This window comes from Anas acuta, chromosome 3 (genome assembly GCF_963932015.1).
Source record: "Anas acuta chromosome 3, bAnaAcu1.1, whole genome shotgun sequence".
In the NCBI taxonomy this organism is placed as follows: Eukaryota; Metazoa; Chordata; class Aves; order Anseriformes; family Anatidae; genus Anas; species Anas acuta.
Window position 1 is genome coordinate 57,740,262 of NC_088981.1, and position 23,803 is coordinate 57,764,064.

Sequence of the window (23,803 nt, forward strand, 5' to 3'; positions counted from 1 at the left end):
GCACTTGTCATTTTACTTTGGTGCCCTAATTTAAAAATCCAAGTGCTGTATGAGAATGCAATCCCAAACTCAATTTTCCCCCACATGTCTCAAAAGTTAGCACCTACAACAAGCACTCAATGACATGTAATGCTTCACCATAAAAAGAGACACATCTTCATAGGTATATACATCTAAGTTCCCAAGATTTTCATGTTGCCTGGAACTTTCATTGCTTCTCTTAAAGTGCTTGCTAAAACAGCTTGGCCTTCCGAAGTCACAGTAAGAAAACCAGTTTTTAATCTGATATCAGATATCCCATGTCTTATGGAATATCTGCTTAATCCATTTCTTTAAAATGTACCCAATTAGGTACATTTCAAAATATATTAATACACTACTTAAGAAAGGTGCCTGTCTCAGAGCAGGTATAAGCACAGATTGCTTAAAAAGTCCTGACCCTCATGGCTTGTCCTTATGATAAGCATGTATGAATACAAATACCTGTAGATTTGTAGTGTGAACTGGATCATCAAGATAACAAATTTAAAATAAAACAGGAAGTGTTTTTTGGATGGCCCCACAAACAGTCAGATAAGCATCAACAAATGTTGGGTGAAATTCATGAGCAGAATCTTCTGAAATGGGCTTGCCATGGAAGAGAGAATGCTGCTGTTACATTGGAGCTCCCAGAGGCTTCAGGACAGGGTCCCCATGCAACATTGCCAAGTGTTATCAGCCTGGAAGAGCTCCCAGACCTGTAGCCACTAAGCATCAGGTTATCTGATTTTTTTTTTTTCTGGGACAGCAAGGCATGCTGTAAGGGCTCCTATACATTGCATCTTTAAAATTGGGCCAGAGCCTTACAATTCAGTTCCAAAATAACAGGGTAGAAGTGCAAGAAACACATCTGCCATTAGCAGTCCCATACACTATTCTTAACACAATCACCTGCAAGATCAGAAGATGGACATAGACTTGATATGGGCTTTACATTATGGCTTTATTGTTATGGCTTAATTATCTATAAGCTATAAAAAGCACTGTTGCAAATAAAATGACAAGGATTACTTCAGTCACTCTGAGGTGATGGCATCAAACAATCTACAGGTAGAAGTAAACATTAAAGACATCGAGTCTTTCTGGTGAAGCATACTAAAGAGGATTTCTTGATAAAGTGGAAGTACCATAAAGACCATTTAACCTCGGCCCTTATACAATACAGGTCATAAGTATTTTTGTTCTCCAACACACCATCTGACAGTGATTCTGCTTATCTTCCTGTATTACCACACTGGACCAGGATCTCTACAGCACCTTATCCTACTAAGCAGAAAAACTGTGTGTTTAATGCCACACAGCTCCAAACTCTTGCAGAAAGTATACGAGATCTTCTGTTCTGTGTGAATATGTCAGACTTCATGACAGTGACAGTTCACTACAGGATTTAATGCGCTAGCTGAGCTTGAGGTCCTACGAAATCTTGTATGAGGCACAAAATGAACTGATAGTAGGTCAACAGAGAGCTCTGCTCACATCTGGTGATTTACTACAGGTTTGTTTGTATGGGTGGTGTTGGGGAAAGGCCCTTTTATACTTATAAACTGAGTATTTGTATAACTCTTCAGATCTACTCACCATATGAGATCTGTGAATCCTTTATGCTGGTGCATGCTTGGAGAAGAGCTATTTAACATGGAGAGGATGCACTCCAAATAAAGAAGCTGAAGCTGCCGATTGTCACTGGCAAAGAGAAAATATGCCATTCATGTCACATGGAAACAAAGATTATTTCATTTAAAGTAACTACATTAGTTCACTTGAAAATTATACCACAATTTATAGCAGTGATTTATTTAGCTTCTTTCTATGGACTTACAACGGTGTGATCACCTTTATCACCCCATTTATTTTGTATTGATCACGTGCAGCAATCTACTACTTTTTGTACATACTACAAAGAAAATGGATTTCAATCATCAAATTTCAGAGTGAAGAACAAGAAATCTGTGTGACAGAAGATGAGAAAATTCACAATAATTTTTCACATTCAATCTGTAAACTTGAGGTAGAAGGAACCTTTGAACAGAGGAAAAGGAGAGAACCAGAAGATGTTGGAATATTAGACAGCTTCTTCAGGTAATTTGAAAGGCATTTAGGCTGCTCTCTTCCAGTTATTTTTTCTGTTTTCTTGATGACAACCACATTGGTCACAAGTCAATGTCTATGGGCATAAAGTTACATGTTCACATGGCTACCTTTGAGGGACTTGTCAGCTACTCTATAAATCAAACACAGCCTCAAGAGGAAGAGTGTGAAAGATCCTGTGGTCATTTGGAATCAATGTGCTTGTAATGTACAATGTAGCTGTACCTATTCTCAGAATTAGCTGCAGGATTCAGGAGACAAACAAAGCTGAGGTCTGCCATATGAAGGTAGCTTCCCATGCCAATTGCATTCACATTCTGATTTCCATTTCTAAAAAGAAATGCTTGTCTCCATGCTTTTTTGGTCCAAGACGAGAGCTGGAGGAATGCATTTTATAACGTATGACAGTAGGTAAAGAAAGCTGTAAAGAATGGATTTATCTTAAATGAAATTAAGGAATGAGAAAAGTCTGCTTTCTGTCACTGTCTGTCTCAACACCTTCTGTTCACCTCAATGAATTTTCATCCAAGTAGAACAGCATACATTTCACATTCCATATCAAAAATAATGAATCCTGAAGTTGAAGCTAGATTTCTAACTCTGTGCTATGCAGGGCTTAAAACTGATGGCTGGTATCTCTTCTTGAGGTGATAGCCTTTTCTTCACAGCAGTCCATACCTATCTGCACACATGCATGTATTTCAGTTACAATTGCCTTCTTTCCTGACAGCTTTTTTTACAATATGTCTTAATGTATATTATCAACATCTTTCAATTGATACTTGAATGAGCATGCACAGGGCATCCTACATTCCTGATTGCTTTGATCCCTCTTACCACTGAAATGTTGTGCTAAGAAATTAGTATTGTACTCCTGCAAAACTCAGTGTAGCTAATAGATTTACATCACTGCTGCCACAAATTCCAGAGTCACCGGCATCACCAGTGGTCCTGCGACAAATTTCAGCTCCCTGAACAATTTCTCATCACTCATACTGTGCCTCCCACAAAATAAAATTTTAATAAGCTTGAAATTTAGAAGAGAGAATTAAAATAATCTTCAGACTAAGAAACTAGAACAGGCTGGATAGTGTACCAAAACCTCACTTCACTGACCTGGAGGTTAGAAAGGAGTATTAGCTGCTGCCAGCAAGGTCTTTTGAAGGGGGTACCAAAATTGGCCTTGAAAGAAATAAAGGCTTTTCATTCATGAAGTTCATCCTTTAACAAGCCTCATTAAATTTATTTCCCTCAGATTTGGTCAGAATTCTTCACTATACTTTGCTCATAGAGATGCTAACAGTCTAGGTACGAGCATGAAGTAAATCATGGATGAGTGAGTTTTTGTAAGTCCTATAAATTTCATACTGTGCTTTAACAATAACATGTCTGAATCAATTCCAATTTAGCACAGTTTTACAAGCAGGGGGGATTGCAGGTAACTTTTTAAAAGACTTCTTGTGATTTTGACATATCCTGTCAGTCAGTTTAGTTTTGTTATTTCATAGTAATTCAAAGTTATTATCATTTGGTGGACCATACTTAGCAGATGATAGATGTTTACAGCTTCACACATAGGCAAAATTACAGTTTGATACAAAGAATGAATCTTTCAGCTGTTTTTGCTGTCTGCTATTTTTAGATACACACTTTTGAAGGTGTCATTTTATTGCCCTGTAACTATGCACACAACTTTAAAAGAAGTTCCTTTGGAAGATTCAGAAACACGCTTTCGCTTTCCCAAATGCTGATACCAATTAAATAGTGCTAAGCAAGGCACTTGTCCCTTTCAAATCATGCTGTAATTAGATATGCTTATGGGAGAAAAGTCTAGAGAAGAATAGTATACAAAGATGTTTGTACAGGCTTCAGCTCGCATAGTTCCTAAGCCAAAATTCTCCTGAAAAGGGTAAAAAAAATAATATAAAAGGATGCATCAACAAATGCTTATTCTTTAGTTTTCTCCCTTCCCTGCGTTCCTCACAGGCTGCTTTCAGAGACATACAGAGTCTGGTGGTCCAACCAAGGAGACAGCATGATGCTAAATGTAAAATAGTTTAAGATCACTTTTTTCACTAGCATTCAGATAATATTCTTTGCACCTGGCAGCAGCAGCAAGTTAGTTTTATTTTACTGACATGATAACAATGCTGTCAAGTATGAATTTGTTTCTCCCCTTAAATTTGAAAAAAAATAAATCTAGTTTGCTATATTTATATTATTTAAATAATTTTTGTATGGTTGCATTGCTTTTGGTTGTTTTTCTCTCTCCTATATTACTTAAGGCTTTCTTTTTTGGCTCATTTCTTAACAGACAATTAGTCAAGCATATGCTAGAATGCCACAGGAACTAATTCTTAATGCATCAGTAAGTATTTACCAACAAGAGACTCTAGTATTTTAATGCAATGTAACATCCTGTTCCTGAACATAATAATCACATTTTAAAGTTAGACTCATGCATTTTTAGGTAGAGCGTATGAAATTTCCAAACGTAAAGAATGCTTTTAGTAATGCAAATTATTTCAATCTGATAAATGCTGCCTTTCCAAGAAGGACATATTCATTCATTCTGCATATTAATAACTGCTATTATGTTTTTCCACATCTCTTGTAATTGTTCTCTCTACAATGACTGTTTTCATGACACCCAGCAAGCCAGAAAAGAAAACTTCTCCTTTGACAAGCATTTCGCTACTGCATGGAAGTTACTTACAGATTAGATTTACTGGAGGCTCTTTAAGGCACAAAGAAAGCAAATTAGTATCTCATCTCAAGTGAGGATTAAATTAATGCATGATGAACAATACTTCTTCTAACAAACACTTCATTTAATCACAGCTTTGCTCCGTAATCCCAGAACTACAACAGGATAATCACACATACCAGTGAAACTCTCCAAGTAACAAATTCAAATTATAAACTGAAAGAACTCACTTTATGACAGCCTGGAGCTTCTCACAGAGCACAGTGAGGACAGATACAACATCATCACAAAGAGACTCAGCTGAAGTACCTCCAAAAAGGACAAAGATCATGCATTACATATGCGTAGCTGGACTGCAACCTCAATTCACTGCACGGACTTTCAAAGTTGGTCGGAGCTTCTAAATAATGAGCAGGACTGTCAAAATTTAGATGAGATACAGTAGGAAAAGTCCAAGATCGGAAAATGATCTCTGTACAATGAGAAACCAGTAGTCTTAAATCCAGAGAGAGCATTGATTGCTTACATGCATTTACAGAAGGTTAGCTGAAATCTAGTTAAGATAATAAAATAAGCAATAATAAATAATAAAAAAATAAATAAAAAAAATAATAAAAAAACAGTAATAAAAAAGGACTTGCTCCAGTACTTCTGTGAGGCAGCTAAAAATATCTGCATCTCTCTACACAGTTTGTGTCTACACAGAGGATAGTCGTGTACTTCTAAGATTTTAGCCTCCATCCACACAAGTTCTCCCGCAGAAATCCCTCAGAGAAGATGAAAAGCAGAGAATATTTTAAACAATCAATGAAGATGGCGGATGTTAAACCAGAATGGGAGTAAAAGAAAAAAATCTGTTATAAAATAATTGTTTGGCAAGTGTGAACCCACTTTTGCTAGTGATGAGCTTTCAGAAGCTGCCATTACCAAAACCCTATCTCTAGCCTGAAATACAGTAACACAGTCATTTCCAGATTCTACATCCTACTCTAAGAATCTGCTTCAATTTAGGAATCCACTTAATAAATCTTTCTCCAGAGCACTGAAACACCTTAATTATGGAAGTTAGTGCCTTGAAGCGATCATTTATTACTATATTGAGTACAGTGATGTTAACATGGTTCAAGTGAAGACACAATTGGAAACATCAGGAGCTAACATGGCTGTCTCAGTTCTTATCCCAGGTAAAACACACAACATGAAGCTATGGAGAAGGTAAGAAATCCTTAAGATGAAATTTCTGTGATACCAACAGCTGCGTGCTGATGAAAGTAAAGTGAACATTAAAAAAGCTGGATTGGAAGGAATCACTAAAAAAGTGGTAGATACCTTGACTCTTGAATTTCTGCAGGGTGTCATTATTTTCAATTGTCTGTTGAGGAAAGAAAAATGTCATATAATTAGTGCGTGTATTAAGAAAAGCCCTGTAAAAACAGTGCTGTCTTAACAGCAGAGCTTTCTTAACAAACCTATGTCTTCTACTTGTTTTTTTCTTTATTTAAATTTTAAGTGAAGCTTTTGCATAATGTTTTCAAAAGTACCTAAAGATCTGTTTAAACAGTCATTTAGATTTAAGAAACTCACATCTCATTTAGCTAAACTAGGACCTCTAAGCCCTTAAGGGATTTACTATACCTAGGAGAACACAGCAGTAAGTAGGCATGTAGGTCCCACTGAAAACAACTGACAGGAAAGTACAGTCTAGATTTCACACAGTACTTAGAAATTAAAGTAATTTAAGTACTGGAGTGTTTATCACACCTTTACCACTGACACTACAGTGCCAACACGATTAATGGCAACCTGGAAATAGAAACAACCTCTTACATCACTTGGTTCAGCTGTGGTACAGGACTCCTCTATCAATGCACAAAAGGTTCAAGCCAAATTCTTCTCTCAAACATCAAAAACAAACTGCAGGGAACTAAATGCAGCTATCACATACTTTCAATTACTCTGCAGTTAAGAACAGAACTAACAAAATTCAATTTTCAAACCCAAACCGAAATTTCAGAACTACCTTTTTTTTTTTTTTTTTTGCTAAATGTTTTGTCTAGTAAAACGAACCTACTTAGCATAGAGAAAGGATAAGTTTAAGTAAACCTATGAATTCCATTCTGCAGGTGCTCATTAGGATAAAAATAGTCTAGTCTAACAATGTAAAACAGAAGTGGTCACCTTTAGCCAAAACTGGTGTAAGGAAAATAATCTGTACAAATACAGTCCTTAAAGTTTCCTAATAAACACAAACTATAAAACCCTGTGTGGTGCCAGGAGTTGGACTTGATCATTTTGGGTCCCTTCGAAGTCAGGATACTCTATGATGCTATGAAACAGAAGCGGCCCTTACAAATAATATTTTTTTGATTATACACAAAGAAGCATGAACAAATATAAGAAGCTGATGCTGTTTTATGTACTTAGAACATTTACAGTTTTCCTGACGATGTGCTGGGATTTCATTCAAACAGCTCTCATGGATTTTAATAATCCAATAAATGGAACTTTTTGGTAACAACCAGGCAAAGTATTCCTTTGAATTATCTTCAATAATAATAATAATAAAGAACAATATAAAACTCCATTACCCTTTCAACAATTGAAAATTGGTTTGAATTATGTAAATATTTATCATGCAAAATATTCTGGCAAAAAAAATATTCAACAAACCTCAGGAAATCAAGCAAACAAAATTAAAAAATGGTAAGGAAAAAGGCCAAGGTAGTCTGACATCAGGACAATGCCTCTTTTGTTTAATGGAAGGACAACAAAGATCAGCCAAGCGGGGCTAACAATGCGAGACTTGTGTTTCTGATAGTCTGCTCTGATGCAGGTGCCGAGTCAGAGCCCAGAAAAGCTTTCAAACAGGCTTAGTTGGGGAAGTTTCAAATAAAATCCATAAGGCGCAAGAAGCCAGTACAATACACTGCATTCCGAGAAACAAAAATGTACGCAGTCATGGAGGTGGAACCATTTGTTCATGCCAGAAGGCTCACCATATTTTCTTGCTTTTGTCGTAACTGTAAAGTCAAGTCACTCAACATTTGGCTGAGGGTTGCCCGCACAGCGGTGTTTATGCTCCGCTGGTGACAGCTAGATACATATGTCTCAATGCACACCTGATGAGGAAACAAGACAGCAATACATAGATATGAACTATAACTTACCAGTAAAACACTTTTTAAGAAGATACCAAGGTCCCTTGCATGCAGATAGTCAGCCTTCCCTGTTATTCCTTATTATTCCATATGACTCTTTATTAGCACACAAAAAGTTTTCAGCAATATCGATAACTGAGTAAAAAGCATCAAGAAGCAGCATGCAGTTCATCAGTCAGTAAGTCTCACAAGCTGCAGGAATGGTAAGGCAGAACTGGAAAATCTTCTCCTTCTGTCAAAACCAAGGGAGTTTGGCACTTGCACTGTACTGTAAACAATTCTTTAAATAATTCTTTAAAACATAGTTTGATTGTTCGTTTCTTGATACCTATTTATTACTACCACTCTGCAAGGCTGTATCTGTAAGATAAATACCCTCCAACTCCTAAAAGTTGTTGCCATTGTCATATACCTACTTGCCACATTTTTCTATTATTAATTAGTAAATGCTGCAGCATATATGCACACACATATATGTATGCAGTATTATTTACTAAAGCGTGTGTACTTACATCTGAAAGCCTTTGAAGGGCTTTCCTACTACCTGGACCTACTGTTTTTAGTTATCTCCCAAACTCCAGTGGACAAAAAGTCCTTAAGCCACATACAGCCCTTTGCAGAGGCCAAACCACACAGTGCTGCTGAGCTGCTGGCAACAGCGGCACGATTATTCTCTGGTGCTCTAACTCTTTTTCTAGAGTTCCTGAATTAATTGATGAAATACCATCCTCAGTGATAGGCTGACTTTCTGGAAAGAGCATGGTTGGTATCTTCTTCTTCCCTCCCCTCCCCATGCCTGCTGATGAGCAACAGTACTGTCCAACTGAGCTCTGATCTTACAGAAGGCCTCTGTAACAGCTGGGCAAGGTACCTTTTGAAAAGCCATTGATGAAGAAGCACCAGTAAAAATTCGAGAGCTCAGGGCCCCAAGGAGGTATGCAATGGACATTTTGATCATTTCATGCATTCGGGGACTTCCAGCTCTATGGCATGCAAAGCACAACTACAAGCAAAACACAGAGGGGTTAGCCAATGAGACAACGGAGTCAAACACAGCAAACTTACAAATGGTAGATGGGAGTAACAAATACACACATAAAAACAAACAACAGTCAGAACATGACTAAACTTTCTTGCAGGAATCCAGGCAAGCATGAGAAGTTGCACACAGCAAGATCTAGTCTGTTTTCAGTACTATTAATACTTAAGCCACATAACATAGTACTCTTCTTGTTGCTTCATTAATTTGCGACTGATAGTATTCAGTAGGATTTGAGGTGTCAATGTTTTGTATACATGAATTGAGACTTGCTTGTCACAGGGAGTCCCCAGAGGGAGTTCCACGTACAGGCAGCACCTTTCCCATTCTGCAGTGGCTCCCACTTTGCTACAGAGGGCAGGCGAGGAGAAGCAAGGGACGTGGAAAGAAATGCCAAACAGCAGGGGCACTGGAGCATAGAGCTCCTTTCGGCCACCTTTCCATTACAGCGAGTCAGAACAATAAATACTGAGGTTAAGCAAATGCTGAACTCTGAAAACATTTTCTGTTTCCTACTGCCTACACCCTGCAGAATTCAGATAGAAAGCAGTATTGAGTCCAACTGCTAAAGCCTTTGTCTTACCTAAAACCTGGCTGGGAGGAACCCGAGGAAGCATATAGGTGCTTGGTGGGATTTGCTAATTAGAAAGAGCTAGGCATTCTCTGAGACAGTATTTTCTCAAGGAGTGAGGGGAAAGCAGCTGTACCTCTGAACACACTGAATAAAAACGTGTGACTGCATTACAGTTTATTCTAATTCCCTGAAGGAAATAAAAGTTCTGTTTGTTTCAGTGGCAGATCTCATCAGCCCCCATCAGGGATCTTGCTCATTTCAAAAGAAAAAAAAACCTACCATTGTGCTAAGTTATACCATTATACTAGCAAGGGGTTTTAAGAGCCAGGCTAGCCTTCTGGGAAGTGAAGTGCAACTACCAACAACAGCAGGGTTTAATTCCAATCTATGAAAAAATATTTTCAGGATGCTTTAAATGAATAGCAGGCCTATTGTTATTCAAATTTACAGAGAGAACAGAAAATATGAGTTTTGATACAGCTTATAGCACATGGAGCATGACTGATGGATCATTTTCCCCTAGTCTCAGGCACTACTATTAAAGGCTGAAATCTGAAAGGTTTAAGAGCCATTAAATGTTCTTCCCAGCATGTATTTTGTCTAACCTAGAGCTCTTTACCTACAACAGAGATGTGTTAAGCTGAATTCATCAGTTTTTGCTCTGCATGTTAGAAAGTTTGCTGAGAAAAACTGCAGGAGGGGAAACTATCTGTATTTTTTTTTGTGTGTGTGGTGCATTAATGACAAGAGGGTTTAGTAAAACTTAAGAAGTTGTAGCTGGCTCTACATACCAGTTCATCTCAGTTTGTCCAGTTGAAAATAAAAGAAAATTCTAATGTACCTTTTTAAAGAAAAAAAATTCCCTTCCTTCCCCCTCCCCCCCTAAAAAAAAAAAAGAAAAAAAAAAAAGGGAAGGAACACATCTCTAAGTGTTTACATACATTAACTCCACTTGGAGTTTCTGAAGAAGTATTTTAAAGAATAAGGGGTGCCTAGCTAGGTCCAGGCTGAAATATGGCAATGCTAGGGACTGACAGGCCTTTTTTTTTTTTTTAAAAAAAAAGAACAGTTAACAAATATGTTGGGAGTAAGGAAATGGTACATGAAGACCACAGGGACATGTATATAACCCTTACATTGCTCCATAGGCATCAGCTCTCCCCTATACCACATTAACAATATAATTTTAGAACACATTCTGCATATATGTGTGCTGTGCAGGAGATTAAGTGTTCCTGTGCCTTCTCTCTAACCTGAATAAACAGTCCAGTGCCTTGCTACACACTGCACTAAACATATTACCCATGTAGAGATGCTCACTTAATAGATCTGCACGTTTGTTTTTCTACAACCAAAGCTACTTTATAACTTAATTTAGACTAAAAACTAATGAAGAAAAAAAAAAAAAAAGGAGAAGAATGACTAGTACCACCAGGACAATACCATATATCTAGAGTTGTAATAAATCCTTTACCTGGAAGCATTAGGAAAAAGACAAACACAGGGCTAACGAGGCACACTGCGGCACTTGTGCTGACAAAGCACTTTATAGCCTATGCACCTCTCTTGATGAAGATTCAGTAGTTTTAGAGTTGCACCAGGTGAGCAATCAGCACAGTGCTGCTATAAAGAACTCAAGAAAATTTTTTCTATTGCAAAATGCAAATCAAAATAAATATGAGGAATACTGAACATGCAATGCTGTAGTATATAACTGTCAGTCAGTTTCCAGAAGTGTGCCTTCTTATGCAAGCCCATCAGCTATGTCCATTTTGCAGCTATTTCTTCATACTAGACATAACGTAATATCGGTCCCTAAGATGGCAATTATGATATGGACTACTTCAGTTTCAGGATGCACATGGAAGACACACAACAGCTAGCGGGGAAACACTAAATGACACCAACAATGGTATGACAGAGGCACTTACCTCAGCAATCTTCAACACTGAGCTCCCATTCAGCTCGAATGTGGAGGTATATGTTATACAGAGCAGGACCTTGAATTAAAAGAGAGAGAGGAGGGAAAGAAAATTTAAATTTCATTTGTAATTGCCTCCCTTCCCCATCCACGTGCTTTTAGTCACAAGTCCTCCTATTCTTACAGCAGGTAGCAGAAACTTTTTAGCATCACATATTACTGGAATAAATGAGTTGGCACAATCAAGGTGTTTAGTTTTTTCTTTCTGAAAAGCTGAAACTATTGGCCCCAAAGCCATAGCCCAATGGATTATTTTTCACTGTCTCCTGCACCTGACCAATGAAGGTGAGACAGTTCTGTGATCATCTCTGGCCTTGAAAGCCAGAGTTGATTGCCAGAATCTGTTCATATTTTATCCACAAGCTTTGCATGATTTATAACCAGTCCTTCCATTTATTTCTATTAGTATGACAAATGAGAGAGGAAAAATGCATAAAATACAAATTATCACCCAGGTGACACAGATACACGTGTATTCCGTGAAAATAGCCATTAATTATTGCTTGACGTGGAAAGTATTTGCAAGCCTAGGATATTTCCAGTAAATGGATTGTAGTCACTTGATAATGAGCAGCTAAAACACAATTCATAAGCCCCAATTTATGAGGGAAAGCTTGTCCTGTCTTGAACTCAGCAGGAGGAGTAAGAACTAAAAGCTCTGTACCTTCCCTTGAAGAGAAGAGGAGTGGAAATACCAGGGGGCAGTGTGGTGGGTGAGTGGGGCAATGTGGTGACATGCTGAGGTGTGATGCCTTCAGAGGCTGGTGATGTCCTGACAGAGTCTGATCTACTGTCCTTTCTCCTTGAATGTCTAAAATTCTCTGTGTTGGAATTTATGGTTTGCTTGAAAAAGCTGAACCAGCCAGAATTTCTTAGGACAAGTGTGCCAGGAAAATATCAATCACACTAACAGTAATATATTGGTCCCTAGAACTTCCTTAGTCCCTAAGTACTACTGTTCTCTACTTCAGAGGAAACTCAGGGCATCAGATAAGTTAGCATTGCTGACTCTTAATCATTTCTCTCATTTATTATACGCTTCTCAGTGGAACTAGGTTTTTATTTTATGGTTCAATTCCTTAACAGCTATACGTGACATCCTGGGGTAATCTCCTTAGCATAGTGTGCAAAGCAAATAACTTTACCACAGCACGTCTGATCAGATCTTACAAATTACACAAACAAAAAAAGGAACCAAAGGGACAAATTTGGGCAGGTTATTGACCTTGAGCATCATTTTTCTGACCTTTCATTGTATTGCACAGTTTCCACATTACAATGGAACAGTAGAAAACTGTAAAGTAACAACTTGAAATAGCAAACTAGATTCACCTCTCATTTCCGAGCTATAACATCTCTCTAGGTAGTAATGATCCCTACAATCATCTCAGAGCCTTCATAAAGAACAACAGAAAAAGCAGACAACTCCTCTCTGTAGTGCTGCTTAAGCAAGCCGCAGCCCCTGAGCACCCATCCTTCCTACTTCATCTGTTTGGGAGAATTCTCCTCTGTGCAGTTATTTTGTACCAGAGGGGAGAAAATCCATTACTGGTAAACATGCATTTGATAACTTCAGGGGAATTTGAACTCTGTACACGAGAAGTTTTGCTCTTACAGATGGGGATAGGAGAACCTGTCCATGGATGAGTGCATCATTTTTCTGTCGAAGGACATAAATAACCTCCTTTGCATTTTGACAGTCAGTATAAAAAGTTTCTATGCACTGAAACACACTGCATCTTTACAATTTTTTCTTTCTTTTTAATTTTTTTTTCAGCAAAGCTGTATTTCACTTCAGGTTGTCACACTGTCATGATTTTCTTTGTTATTTGCTTTGTTTTAATCAAGAAAATACCTATTAGGAGTTTGATCCTGTTCTTAAAGAAGATGATGGTTCTACTATAAGAAGTGTTCCAAGAAAAACATATGTGATGGCAATTCTATATTGTCTATATATGTCATCTTGCCCTGATTCTCACCCAGTCCTTCACAAACAGGAGCTATTAATTTGGACAAACACTAGAGGTAATGGGAACACAAAAAGACATGCTACTCTTCTGAAGTACAATAGCCCTGGGGCTATAATCTCATTTTTAGATATTTAGCATTTAGCTTTAGAGCAAAACAAAGTTTCTGAGCCCATTTCCTTTACAGCTCTCAAGCCACAGAAACTTACGAAGTTATCAGTCAGACTTTTTGCATACTCCTGGCTTACTCCACTTGTTACCATCTTCCCTTACAAATCATTTCTAAGATCTGGAGGATGGTCTTTCACCACGCATAAGACTGCTCTCAGCCACGATTTTCATCAGGATTGCCTCAGGGCTCATTTATAGTCTTGGCAGTGTTTCAGACACTTAACTCATGCATCTTCCCATTTCTGCGGAACAGAAGAGGAAGACAAGCAGACTTCTCTTCAAGATCACTAGGTGAAAGATGGGATTAAACAAACAAACAACCCCAAGTCATTCAGTTCTGCTAAGGACACTAATTCTCCAGACGGTGAATCCCTGTGGTGGGTTCGCGTTGGCTAGCCACCAGGTGCCCCCCACATGGCTCTCCCCCTCCAGATGGAGGGAAAAAACACAACGAAAAACTCATGGGTCAGGGTAAGGACAGGGAGATTGCTCACTGGTTACTGTCACTGACAGAACAGACTCAACTTGGTAAAGATTAATTTCATTTATTGCCAATTAATAACAAAGTAGGATAGTGAAAAATAGAAACAAAACTATAAACACCTTCCTTTCTGCCCTTATCATCTTCCAATCCTCAACTTCACTTTCAACTCTACTATTTCTCCCCCCCTGTCAAGGGGGACAGGGGAAAGGGGAATGGGGGCTGTGGTCAGTCCCTGATGCTTTGTCTACACCACTTCTTCACGGTCACTCTGCCCCTGCTCCAGTGTGGGGTCCCTCCCATGGGATGCCATCCTTCCTGAACTGAGCCTGCAGTCCTTCCACGGGCTGCAGCTCCAGCCCGGGGCCTGCTCCTGCGGGGGCTCTCCATGGGCCGCAGCCTCCTCCAGGCCACATCCACCTGCTCCAGCGGGGGCTCCTCCACCCATGGGGGGGCTGCAGCGTGGAGATCTGCTCCATGGGGGACCCATGGGCTGCAGGGGGACAGCCTGCCCCACCAGGGGCCTCTCCACAGGCCGCAGGGGAACTGCTGCTGCCTGCCTGGAGCACCTCCTGCCCTCCTGCTGCACCGACCGGGGGGTCTGCAGGCTTATTTCTCTCAACATTTTCTCACTCCTCCCTCTCACAGCTGGAACTGGCCCTATCCAACATGGGGGCAGCTTCTGGTCTCTTCACACAGTGGCCACCCTGCATCACCCTACTACCAAAAACACATAAACCCAATGCAAACCCATAGGCTGCTCAACTACTCATGAGAATACCTCAAGAAGTCTGCATTTAAAAAAAAATAAAATAGAAAAAATAGAGAAGCCTTCTTGTGCAATGGCATTTTGTTTTCACAACCACTTGTAGTAGAAAGGAACTGATTTGTAATTTTTTCCCTTAGCACCTTCAGTACAAAACAAAATTGAAAATCAGCCTTTTCTGTGTGTTACGTTTTAGAGTCCATACTTTTTATGTATTTATTTATTTTTTTTAAGAAGGAACTCAGGTAACTGTAGAGATAATTTCAAAGTCACAAAACCTCCAGGATGTTTTAATTGGCATGTATTATCTTGTAAGTGCCCAGATGAGATCAGATTTCTATAAAAGGCTTACCCAGAATGAAAGCATTCATTTTAATTACTGATGAAGCTTTGCCTGTCATGGAACAAGAAATACAATTCCAACCCTCTGGAGTTTTAACAATAGGTATGAACAGAAAAAAAAAAAAAGTGTTTCTGATCATCTTCTAAGGCCAGTGGACATAAAAACAACTGTACAGTATTTGAACTGCAATGGAATTAAACCTACGTTATAATGTCTATCCCATATTTTAAGAGGTCTTTTAAAGGGGGAACATTTTTAGGTTATAAGAGGGCTAAGTGATGCCAGCCAAGTTCCTAGGTGCTTAATACCTATTTGCAGTAAAAAGCAATTCTCATATTGAAGAGCTTACAGTGGAGTCACATGAAATCAACAAGGTCTGAAAGAAAGCAAGCAGTGTCCCCCAAGATGGAGAATGAGAGAAAAGGTATAAAACTTGAAAGCAACTATAATCTACTGTCACCTGAGGATGCTTCAGTGATTCACTGCATGTAAGTGCCCAAGTCCAGCATCAATACACCACTGCCATCCTTCTTCTGTTCCAGCATTCAAAGTTCAATTAGCAAAAATCCTCTAAACATCTGTTTTTCTCCTAGCTGGGAGAAGTGCAGCCACTTTAGTCCTGAGAATGCTGCATTTTGCAGCCACCTTTAATCCCTTTATAGCATTCATAAAAGAACCATTTCCTGACTTATTTTACTTGCAGTCTAGTAAGCTTGCATGCAATGTACACTTGACTGATTCTCAAAACCTTCTCCCTGCTGCCCCCAAAAGAGGGAAAACACAGAAGACAAGGCAGGAGTAGTCTTCTTCTCGTTTAATAATTCAACGTTTAAGGCAGTCACTCAGTATTTCTGCAAAATAGTTTAAGCAAGATGTGTCCTCATATTTGGCAGAATAATTAGTAACCTGGTCATGCCTATTTCTTTTGCCCTTGTTTTCCTAAAAGGCCAAAGAATGTAAAGGCATAAATGAACTTATGTACATTGTGTCATCATGTATCCCCACACAAAACACAGCAAGATTTTAATTATGCAGAGAAAGGAGACAGCATCTCCCATGAATCAGTCAACCCATAAAAGGTCTTGCTATCACCAGCAAATGGTGCTCAGCATTATGAATGCACCAGGGCTTTGAACAAAAGGATTGTATCTGGTACAGAAGGACCTCACAAATTATCAGTGGTGACATTCTGAATGCTCCCAGAAGACCATGCCCATTAGTTCACTAGACTAAAACAGAACTACTGCTGAGCACTATTTATGGTGGTATGAAACCAAGTGAAACTTCTGCTTATGTAGTACAGTTGTAAGAGGGAAAGAAGTGATTTAAAGCAATTGCTTAATAGACAGTTAACAGGTTTTCTTAACAGCTCTGACTGTGTCTTTTATCTTATTCGATTTATAACAGTTAAGAGCAAGGAAGATTAAAAAAAAAGGCTGACTAGCACTGCTACGATTGCAGATTACAATGTACTTAGGTATACCACATTATTTTATAAACTAGAAGATTGTTAAACTGAGCAAAAGAAAACTGAAAAAGAAGAAATACAATTGAAAAATGTAAAACGGCCAAGTTTTAAAAGTTTAAAAATCATGGAAGTTCTAATGCTCCTTCTCTCATGAAGAATGAGATTTTAAAGGGAGGTTTGAGTAGGTCAGGCAGGAAATAAGTGCTTTTTGGTCCGCTCATGGTGTTAGGAACCTCCCTTAAGTAGGAATGCGTAGTATTATGTAAGAGGGAAAAAAAGGAAAAGGGGAGAGGGGAAAGTATGGAAGAGAGAGAAAGACTATCACCACAAAAAAAGCAACTGAGTAGGAAAACAGTAAAACCCAAAAGAAAGAAAATTATAGAAAGGAAATATTAAGTGGGGCATCTTAAAACAAACAAACAAACCTTCAAAGCAATGATCTACTCAATGACTATACAAAAATAAACATTTTTACAACAATCATTTTTCATTAAGATAAGCGAAAGTAATTGCACTTTTTTTTTTTTTTTAAATTTGTTTCTGTGCTATGCTGGTAAACTATGCTGGTATAAAAAAGAAAACTATATAATTGAGCAGAAGTTGTAGGTGGGGGAAAAGGCCAAGAAAGGAAGGACATAAGTGACCACCAACTAACATATACTGCATACATTCATGACAGTAATTTTGCTATTTTTTTCTTCACACATGGTGAAGCTTTTCTTTCTGTATCAAGTTAGTTCTTTCAACCACTTGGCAAATTACACTAATTGCCCTAAATGTTTCTGGACAAAAAAAAATAATAAAATAAAAAATAAAATAATAATAATAAAAAATCCTGCCTCTCAACTGCAATCCCTTCCCTTTGAACTTAGTTCCCAAGTAAAAATGAAGTTATATGCATCCACTACCCAAAATGACCAGAAATGAAGTCAACGTAGTGGTCTAAATAAACCACAAGCCGTGAAGGAAACAAGAATTAGTGCATTCCTTGACTAGAAGATTTTACCACTGAGTAAATCTTTTGGACAGGGAAGAGGGATGAGAACTTCTTTACTCTCAGCTATAAGGAGAGTAGTTGCAAGGTTTAAACTAAAGTACACCAAAGGAACCAACCTTCTGTATGGCAATGTACTTTAGGAGAGCCAAAATAAGCTTATTGTTTTCAAGTTGCTAGATTTTTGGCAAGATGGCCTGAAGGCAACCGAAGGAGTGGTGTCCCACAGGTTGTCCAGCCTGCCAGACCACTTCACCCTGTCCAAGACCATCTCCTGACCTGCATCCAGGAAAGAGATAATAGGAAGCCAGATAAACTGTTTTGTCGTTGCAACATCAGCCACTACCACCTGAAGTCCCTGTACAAGTGAAGAGCCCTAGGGAAGATGACCCAGAGCTGGCTGGCAGTGTCACAACAGCTTACTGGGACACGAGTTCCCTCCTCAGCTGCCCCCAGCACCAGGCATGCTGTGGTGGCAGCAGCCCTCATCCAGGAGCCTCCGATGGTAGGCTCACAAGCAGGGGGAGTCTGAGCTGGGTGTACGTGGTCTATGGCTTATTTACAGTATGTGGAAAACTGCAAGTGAAAGCTATGGCAAGAGACCCTTCCCTGCCCCTGTTATGTGGCCAGCTTGTACTGTAACCTTCAGTAAGCAGTAAAGTCTGGCTGCAGGGCAAAGATTAAATGTCGGTATATGAAAGTTAAAGGGTTTCTGTACTGGGCTTTGTCATCAGACAATGCCTTTGTGGTTTACCTCCGTAACAGGTAACTGATCTCCAAGTTCTTGCTGTATAAACAAAGACTAAAAGTCTGTAAGAACTTGTACTTCCCCTCCACACTGGACAGGTGTTAATGACACTTCCCAGAACTAGAGACCTGCCTATTTTCCACGTGGCACAGGAAAATCTGCAGGTATGACTCAGTGATTCATTGCTTGTGTATGCTTCACTGCATGGAACAGCTCTGTGATGAAACTGCTGATGTTCCTTTATTTCTCGTTTTTGAGACAGTTTTTCTTCAAAATCAGCACTTTTGCAACAAAGAATGCCAGTCAGAAGCACTCCAGAATAACAAAAAAAACTCATACGAACAGCAAAATCTATGCAGTATTAACTTTGCTTCTGAGCATATGTACAGTAATATAGCATTTGATCTGTGTATAACAGGATTTTTTTAAATTTATTATTATTATATTTTTTTCCTTCACAGACCAGTCATTTGTTATGTAATTTAGGAAGAAACATATTGCTGAGCTAACCTAGCTTACCCATGCTAGAGACTGAAGAAGGAATCACCACAGAGGGCCAAAGACAGAAATCCTGCCCTGTTACACTTTCCTTCTTTTGTACTTGATATGGAGAAAATTCAGGTATTTAATTCAGGACTGTGGATTCTGCTATGATGACCAGGCACCTAAAAACCAGGGGAGTTCTTTACGATTTTATAGGCACATCACAATCTTAATTATAAGTACAAGGCATTTACCACAGCCCTAATTAATTCAGGAAAGGACAAGCTTATCTTGAAACACACAAGGAGGGTCACTCAATCCACTGGAATTAACCGGGTTATGTAAAATTAAGCAAAAGAATAAAGTGAATTAGAAAGGAACCAGAAAAAAAAAAGGCAAACCCAAGAGAGTCTGGATTTGTAACTGGTCTACATTACAATTAACATAATGAAAAAGCTGAACAGGGGAGACACTAAAAACCCTAGCTCTGCTAGGTAGGACTGATCTTAAATGAGAATCTTATTTGTGTGGCATTATTCAAGTTTTTATAGATTTCCCTCTTTGCCTGTGAAGACCGCTAATGTATTTCTAAATTAGGGACTGGACAAAAATCAGTTACTGCTTATTGCTCATATCAGGCAGCATTGTTACAAAACCTGATGAACTCATTCAAGTGAAACTTTCATCTACAAATTTTCAGCATGTTCTTTACTATTTTTTCTTCCACCTCCATTTAGAAGTTACAGCTTTACTGCTGCACCAGTGATTACTCATTTTTAAATGGGCAGTGGAATCACTCTTTTTACTCCCAAATAAAATCATTATACATGCTGTGTCTCAAAGGGGCAGTACAGAGAATATAGTTTATATATATATATATATGCACTTTTAAATCCAAGTTGTTTCAGTCCAATTTCCTTTTCCATTTGATTTTACAGATCAAGCAAAACACTTGCAAATAATATTCTATGAAGCATATTCAAGTTGCATGTGGAAAGACATTTCATAAACATTAACCTTAAAACAATGGGAAGATACGCATATTTGTGAAAGTTCATTATGTTGATCAGCTCATTTACCAGTATCCAAGAAAAAGGTGTAAAATATAATCAGAGAGGCTGGGATTTTACAGTTGTGTTCTTTCAACATTACAGATCAAACAATTTAGAACTGCTTTTCAAATACATACTATAATTTGTTCTCTATCAGACAGCCACAACAAGAAAAGAAAAAAAAAAAAGGAAAATCAAGCAGCCCCCCCACCTTCCAGCAAACCCTCCAAGTCTTGAAAAATACTAAAAAGAAAAAAAGAAAATTGAGGCTTCTTGGTTCAACAGCAAAGTTCCTGCCAACTTTTCTGAAAAAGTTAACAGTCAGTTTTGCTTGGTTGCACGAACACAACCCAGCATAGTCCAATATTTGCATTAGATCAGGACGGTCTCCCTGAACCTGTAATGACGTGGTAGTGAAGAATGTACATGTAAAACAGGTCATCTATGATTGTTTAAAAAAAAAAAAAAAAAGAGCAAACAAAAATCTTCCCCAAGCTGTTGGCTATTCTCTGTGTGTCTTAAATAGGGATCTTCTCAAGTCCCAACTAATTTGACTGTAATTTCAGCCCATCCAATAAAGATAGGTTATTGATGGATTAAAAAAAAAAAAAAAAAGACAAGGAGTTAGCTCCACCCATCATCTTTTAGAACATTATGGTAATTATCTTGGAAGGCACAATTACAAACACTCAACCTAAAAAACGCATTTCAGAGGCAGAGTTATTTGTTCCATTCTGCCTGTCCATATAGTAGCTAATTTTTATCAGAGAACTCTAATTTATATTTCATTTCTGAATATAGCCAAAACCAAGAACTGAATTCCCAAAAAGAGCTGTCTAGTGTTATGACTGGAGAGTTCCCAAATGCTGTATTAATGAATCAGTGAAGAAGAAGCAAAAAGATTGCCGTAACACAGCAGATTTAGCAAGGATCATTAAACCTCATTCAAAGCTTAAAAAGAGTTTTGGCTGACTGTTCACGGAAAGCCTACAGAATCAAACCGGAAAAGTTACGCTCATCAGCGTACAGTACACCTAATCCACTGACAAATGAAAGCTGGAGTCACTGGGAATAAACTAACCTTTTCTAAATGAAATTGCTGTTCACCGTGAGTAACAGGTAAATACAGGGATTAGAAGTCTTCTCTGAAGCCACTTTGGAAGAACAGATTCTGGTTCCAAAAGATCTACAAGTCTATTTCAAAAAAACATCACAAGCACAGTAGCCAGAAATAAATTAATCTTCTCAGAACTGTAAAAGCTCAATCACACCTTTTTTTTTTTTTTTTTTTTTTTTTAAATAAGTGCTTGTTTGCTGTCAATTCCCACCACATTACAGGGTATCCAGCTTATCTGGAGAGCTTATTTCTGGGTGATGATTCATCTAATAATTAGCAATTATTCATTAAATGTTTTTTCCCCCTTTTTGTTACTTAGAAAAAAGCTATAACAGACAGATAAATAGGTAGAGGTGCTGCCTTGTGAAGAAGGTTGTCAAATCATAAATGAAAGTCACCATAACTTTAGTGGAAAGAGGAAAAAAGCCATTGTGGCTTTGGATTCTTTCCACCCTAGCCTCTTCCTTCACACTGGGTTCACCTGCTTTGGCACCAGAGTTATGTACAAAGCTAAATTCCAGTTCTTCCAACTGAAAAATTACCAAAAGTCAAAGGGAAAATAAAAACACTCAACTACACTTTAGTTTCTTTTTCCACTGCTGATCTGGCCACGTCTGAAAGTGCTTTTGTCAACACCATATGTGTTCCTGCAAACAAAGGTCTAATTACACAAAGGAGAATTACTTCAGCCATTTTAAATTCTGGCTGCAGAATTTTAAAAACACCTAACTGGGAAAGAAATCAGGATCCCTACCCCACAACCAAACCCAAACCCATGATATTTACCTTCAGTCAAGAACTTGCCCAGCACCACTTTCTGCTGCAGACTATCTGTTTGCTTGTTTGTTTTGAGCACAGGTCAACAAAATGTCCCTAATCCTCAACATGCAATACATCCTGGCATTTCTTGCAGTGTCATGCAACAAGATTCTTCCTAATTCTTCAACTTCTGTCCTGTAACACAGTGCCCAATGCGGGATCTTGATTGACTTTGGTCACCTTTTCTGGGCCGTATTGTTGGTTTAAGGTAAAGTTGAGTTACTCCCCCCAGCCCTTATTTTTTCTATAAACCTGTAAGTGTATATAAATAGAGCAGTGAGTCACTTTGGTGCATCACCGATAAAAAATGGAATTTGATTAGTGATCGATATATCTCTCCCTTCCCAACTAACATGAATAATGCAGTGTAGATACGCAAGAAAAATATTCAGATTATTCCATTTTAAACTGCAATCAAGCTATTGATGGATTTCAGGAAGATCAACAACAAGGTACTGTAGGATTGTGTTATTTTCCATTCCCTTCACACAGCCAGCTGAGCATATTAGAAGCACAAATTGGCACTACGTATATGAGAAGACTTTTCAGTGTGATAGTGAAGTATCATGGCAACAGCAAGGTGAATGCTAAGGCAGCCTTGTGTCAGATGCATTGCTCCCTCTGGTCACACGTTCTGGATTCCTTGGTTTCTCAGCACCCTTTTAATATGAGTTAAAGCACTTAAATAACCCCTGTTTACTTCGCAGTGTGAAAATACTTATAAATCGCTGTCAAAATGTATTAGAGATACTGAGAATACACAGACAGCATAATCACTGAGATACTCTAAAGACATACTAGGCTCCGCAGTTAAAAGCAGTCAAGTCTCATACACCACAGATGGCTTTTGTTAGTATGTGGGAAATCCAATGCAGTTTGTGTGTCTGTGTTTGTTGGAATCCTTGATGCTTACATTCTCAATACTTGTGCAACTGTGCAGCAAGCAACAAGGAACCAGGGCTGTATCACTGCTGACCCACTTTCACACACACCTCACATTCAGGGGTGTCTGAGATCTGCAATGCATAAAAATGTATTTAAAGCTCCTCTGGATGGAATAACCCAGTCTAATGTGCAATCACACGCTGCCTTCAGGACACAAGTTAGCACAGATTTAGGGATAAAAATGCATTGCTGAGACCAGCTGCTTTAAGCCCCCTGAAGGCTTTACCACCACTCAGCCAGACCTAGATTACCTACAATATTTTCAAGTGTTGCAACTGCATCCGTATCCTTCAGGTTACAATGTAAAAAGATCTCTTGCTTAATTTGGCTTCTAGGCAAGTCTCAGATGCAATGCCTCTAGAATTTTAACTGCCCTGCTTACCGGTTTTGGCCCTCTTTAAGTAACTAAATCAAAATACAAGTCTTACATTGTTCTCAGGCTGTAAAGATGTGGCCTCATTTTTACCAAACATCCATTTTTGCCATTCTTTTAGACAGGACTTTAGGAAAGGATTTATACATTAATGTTTCCACTCAGTGGAATGAAGACCATGTCCCCCTTTTTCTTTTGCAGTAAACTGCAACTAACCATGTTGATTTTTGTTGTTGTTTTTAAGTGCACCTTTGTTTTTTTTTTTTTTTTTAATTTATCAAGACAACTTTACTAGATATTCACTAGTAACTGTGGGAAAACAGAATTCATATTGTTCTCAGTGTGGGGCCAATGTATCAAATATGTATCAGTTTTCAAAGAAACAGTGTACCTGCAGATTAAGAATCTGAAATGCTTAAAGCTTAAAAAAAGTGGCTTGCAAAAAAAAAATACTCTATACCAAGAGAGACTGGCAGTTCAGAAGTGCTAC

General features: G+C 38.4%; 1 protein-coding gene across 9 annotated transcripts in view; it reads right to left on the minus strand.

Annotated features, from left to right (window-relative positions):
• Nucleotides 1-23,803, minus strand: part of ARFGEF3 (ARFGEF family member 3) — a 91,368-nt gene that overhangs the window by 46,164 nt on the left and 21,401 nt on the right. For 5 of the 9 annotated variants that reach the window (XM_068677290.1, XM_068677285.1, XM_068677287.1 and 2 more), the window contains exons 5-10: nt 11,537-11,605; nt 8,864-8,995; nt 7,831-7,953; nt 6,164-6,206; nt 5,065-5,143; nt 1,618-1,722 (exon numbers count right to left, since the gene is read on the minus strand). In XM_068677290.1, coding sequence (XP_068533391.1) covers nt 1,618-1,722; nt 5,065-5,143; nt 6,164-6,206; nt 7,831-7,953; nt 8,864-8,995; nt 11,537-11,605 — 551 coding nt within the window. The remainder of the gene's footprint in view (nt 1-1,617; nt 1,723-5,064; nt 5,144-6,163; nt 6,207-7,830; nt 7,954-8,863; nt 8,996-11,536; nt 11,606-23,803) is intronic. The other 4 variants (XM_068677289.1, XM_068677293.1, XM_068677288.1 and 1 more) reach the window with 3 other exon arrangements.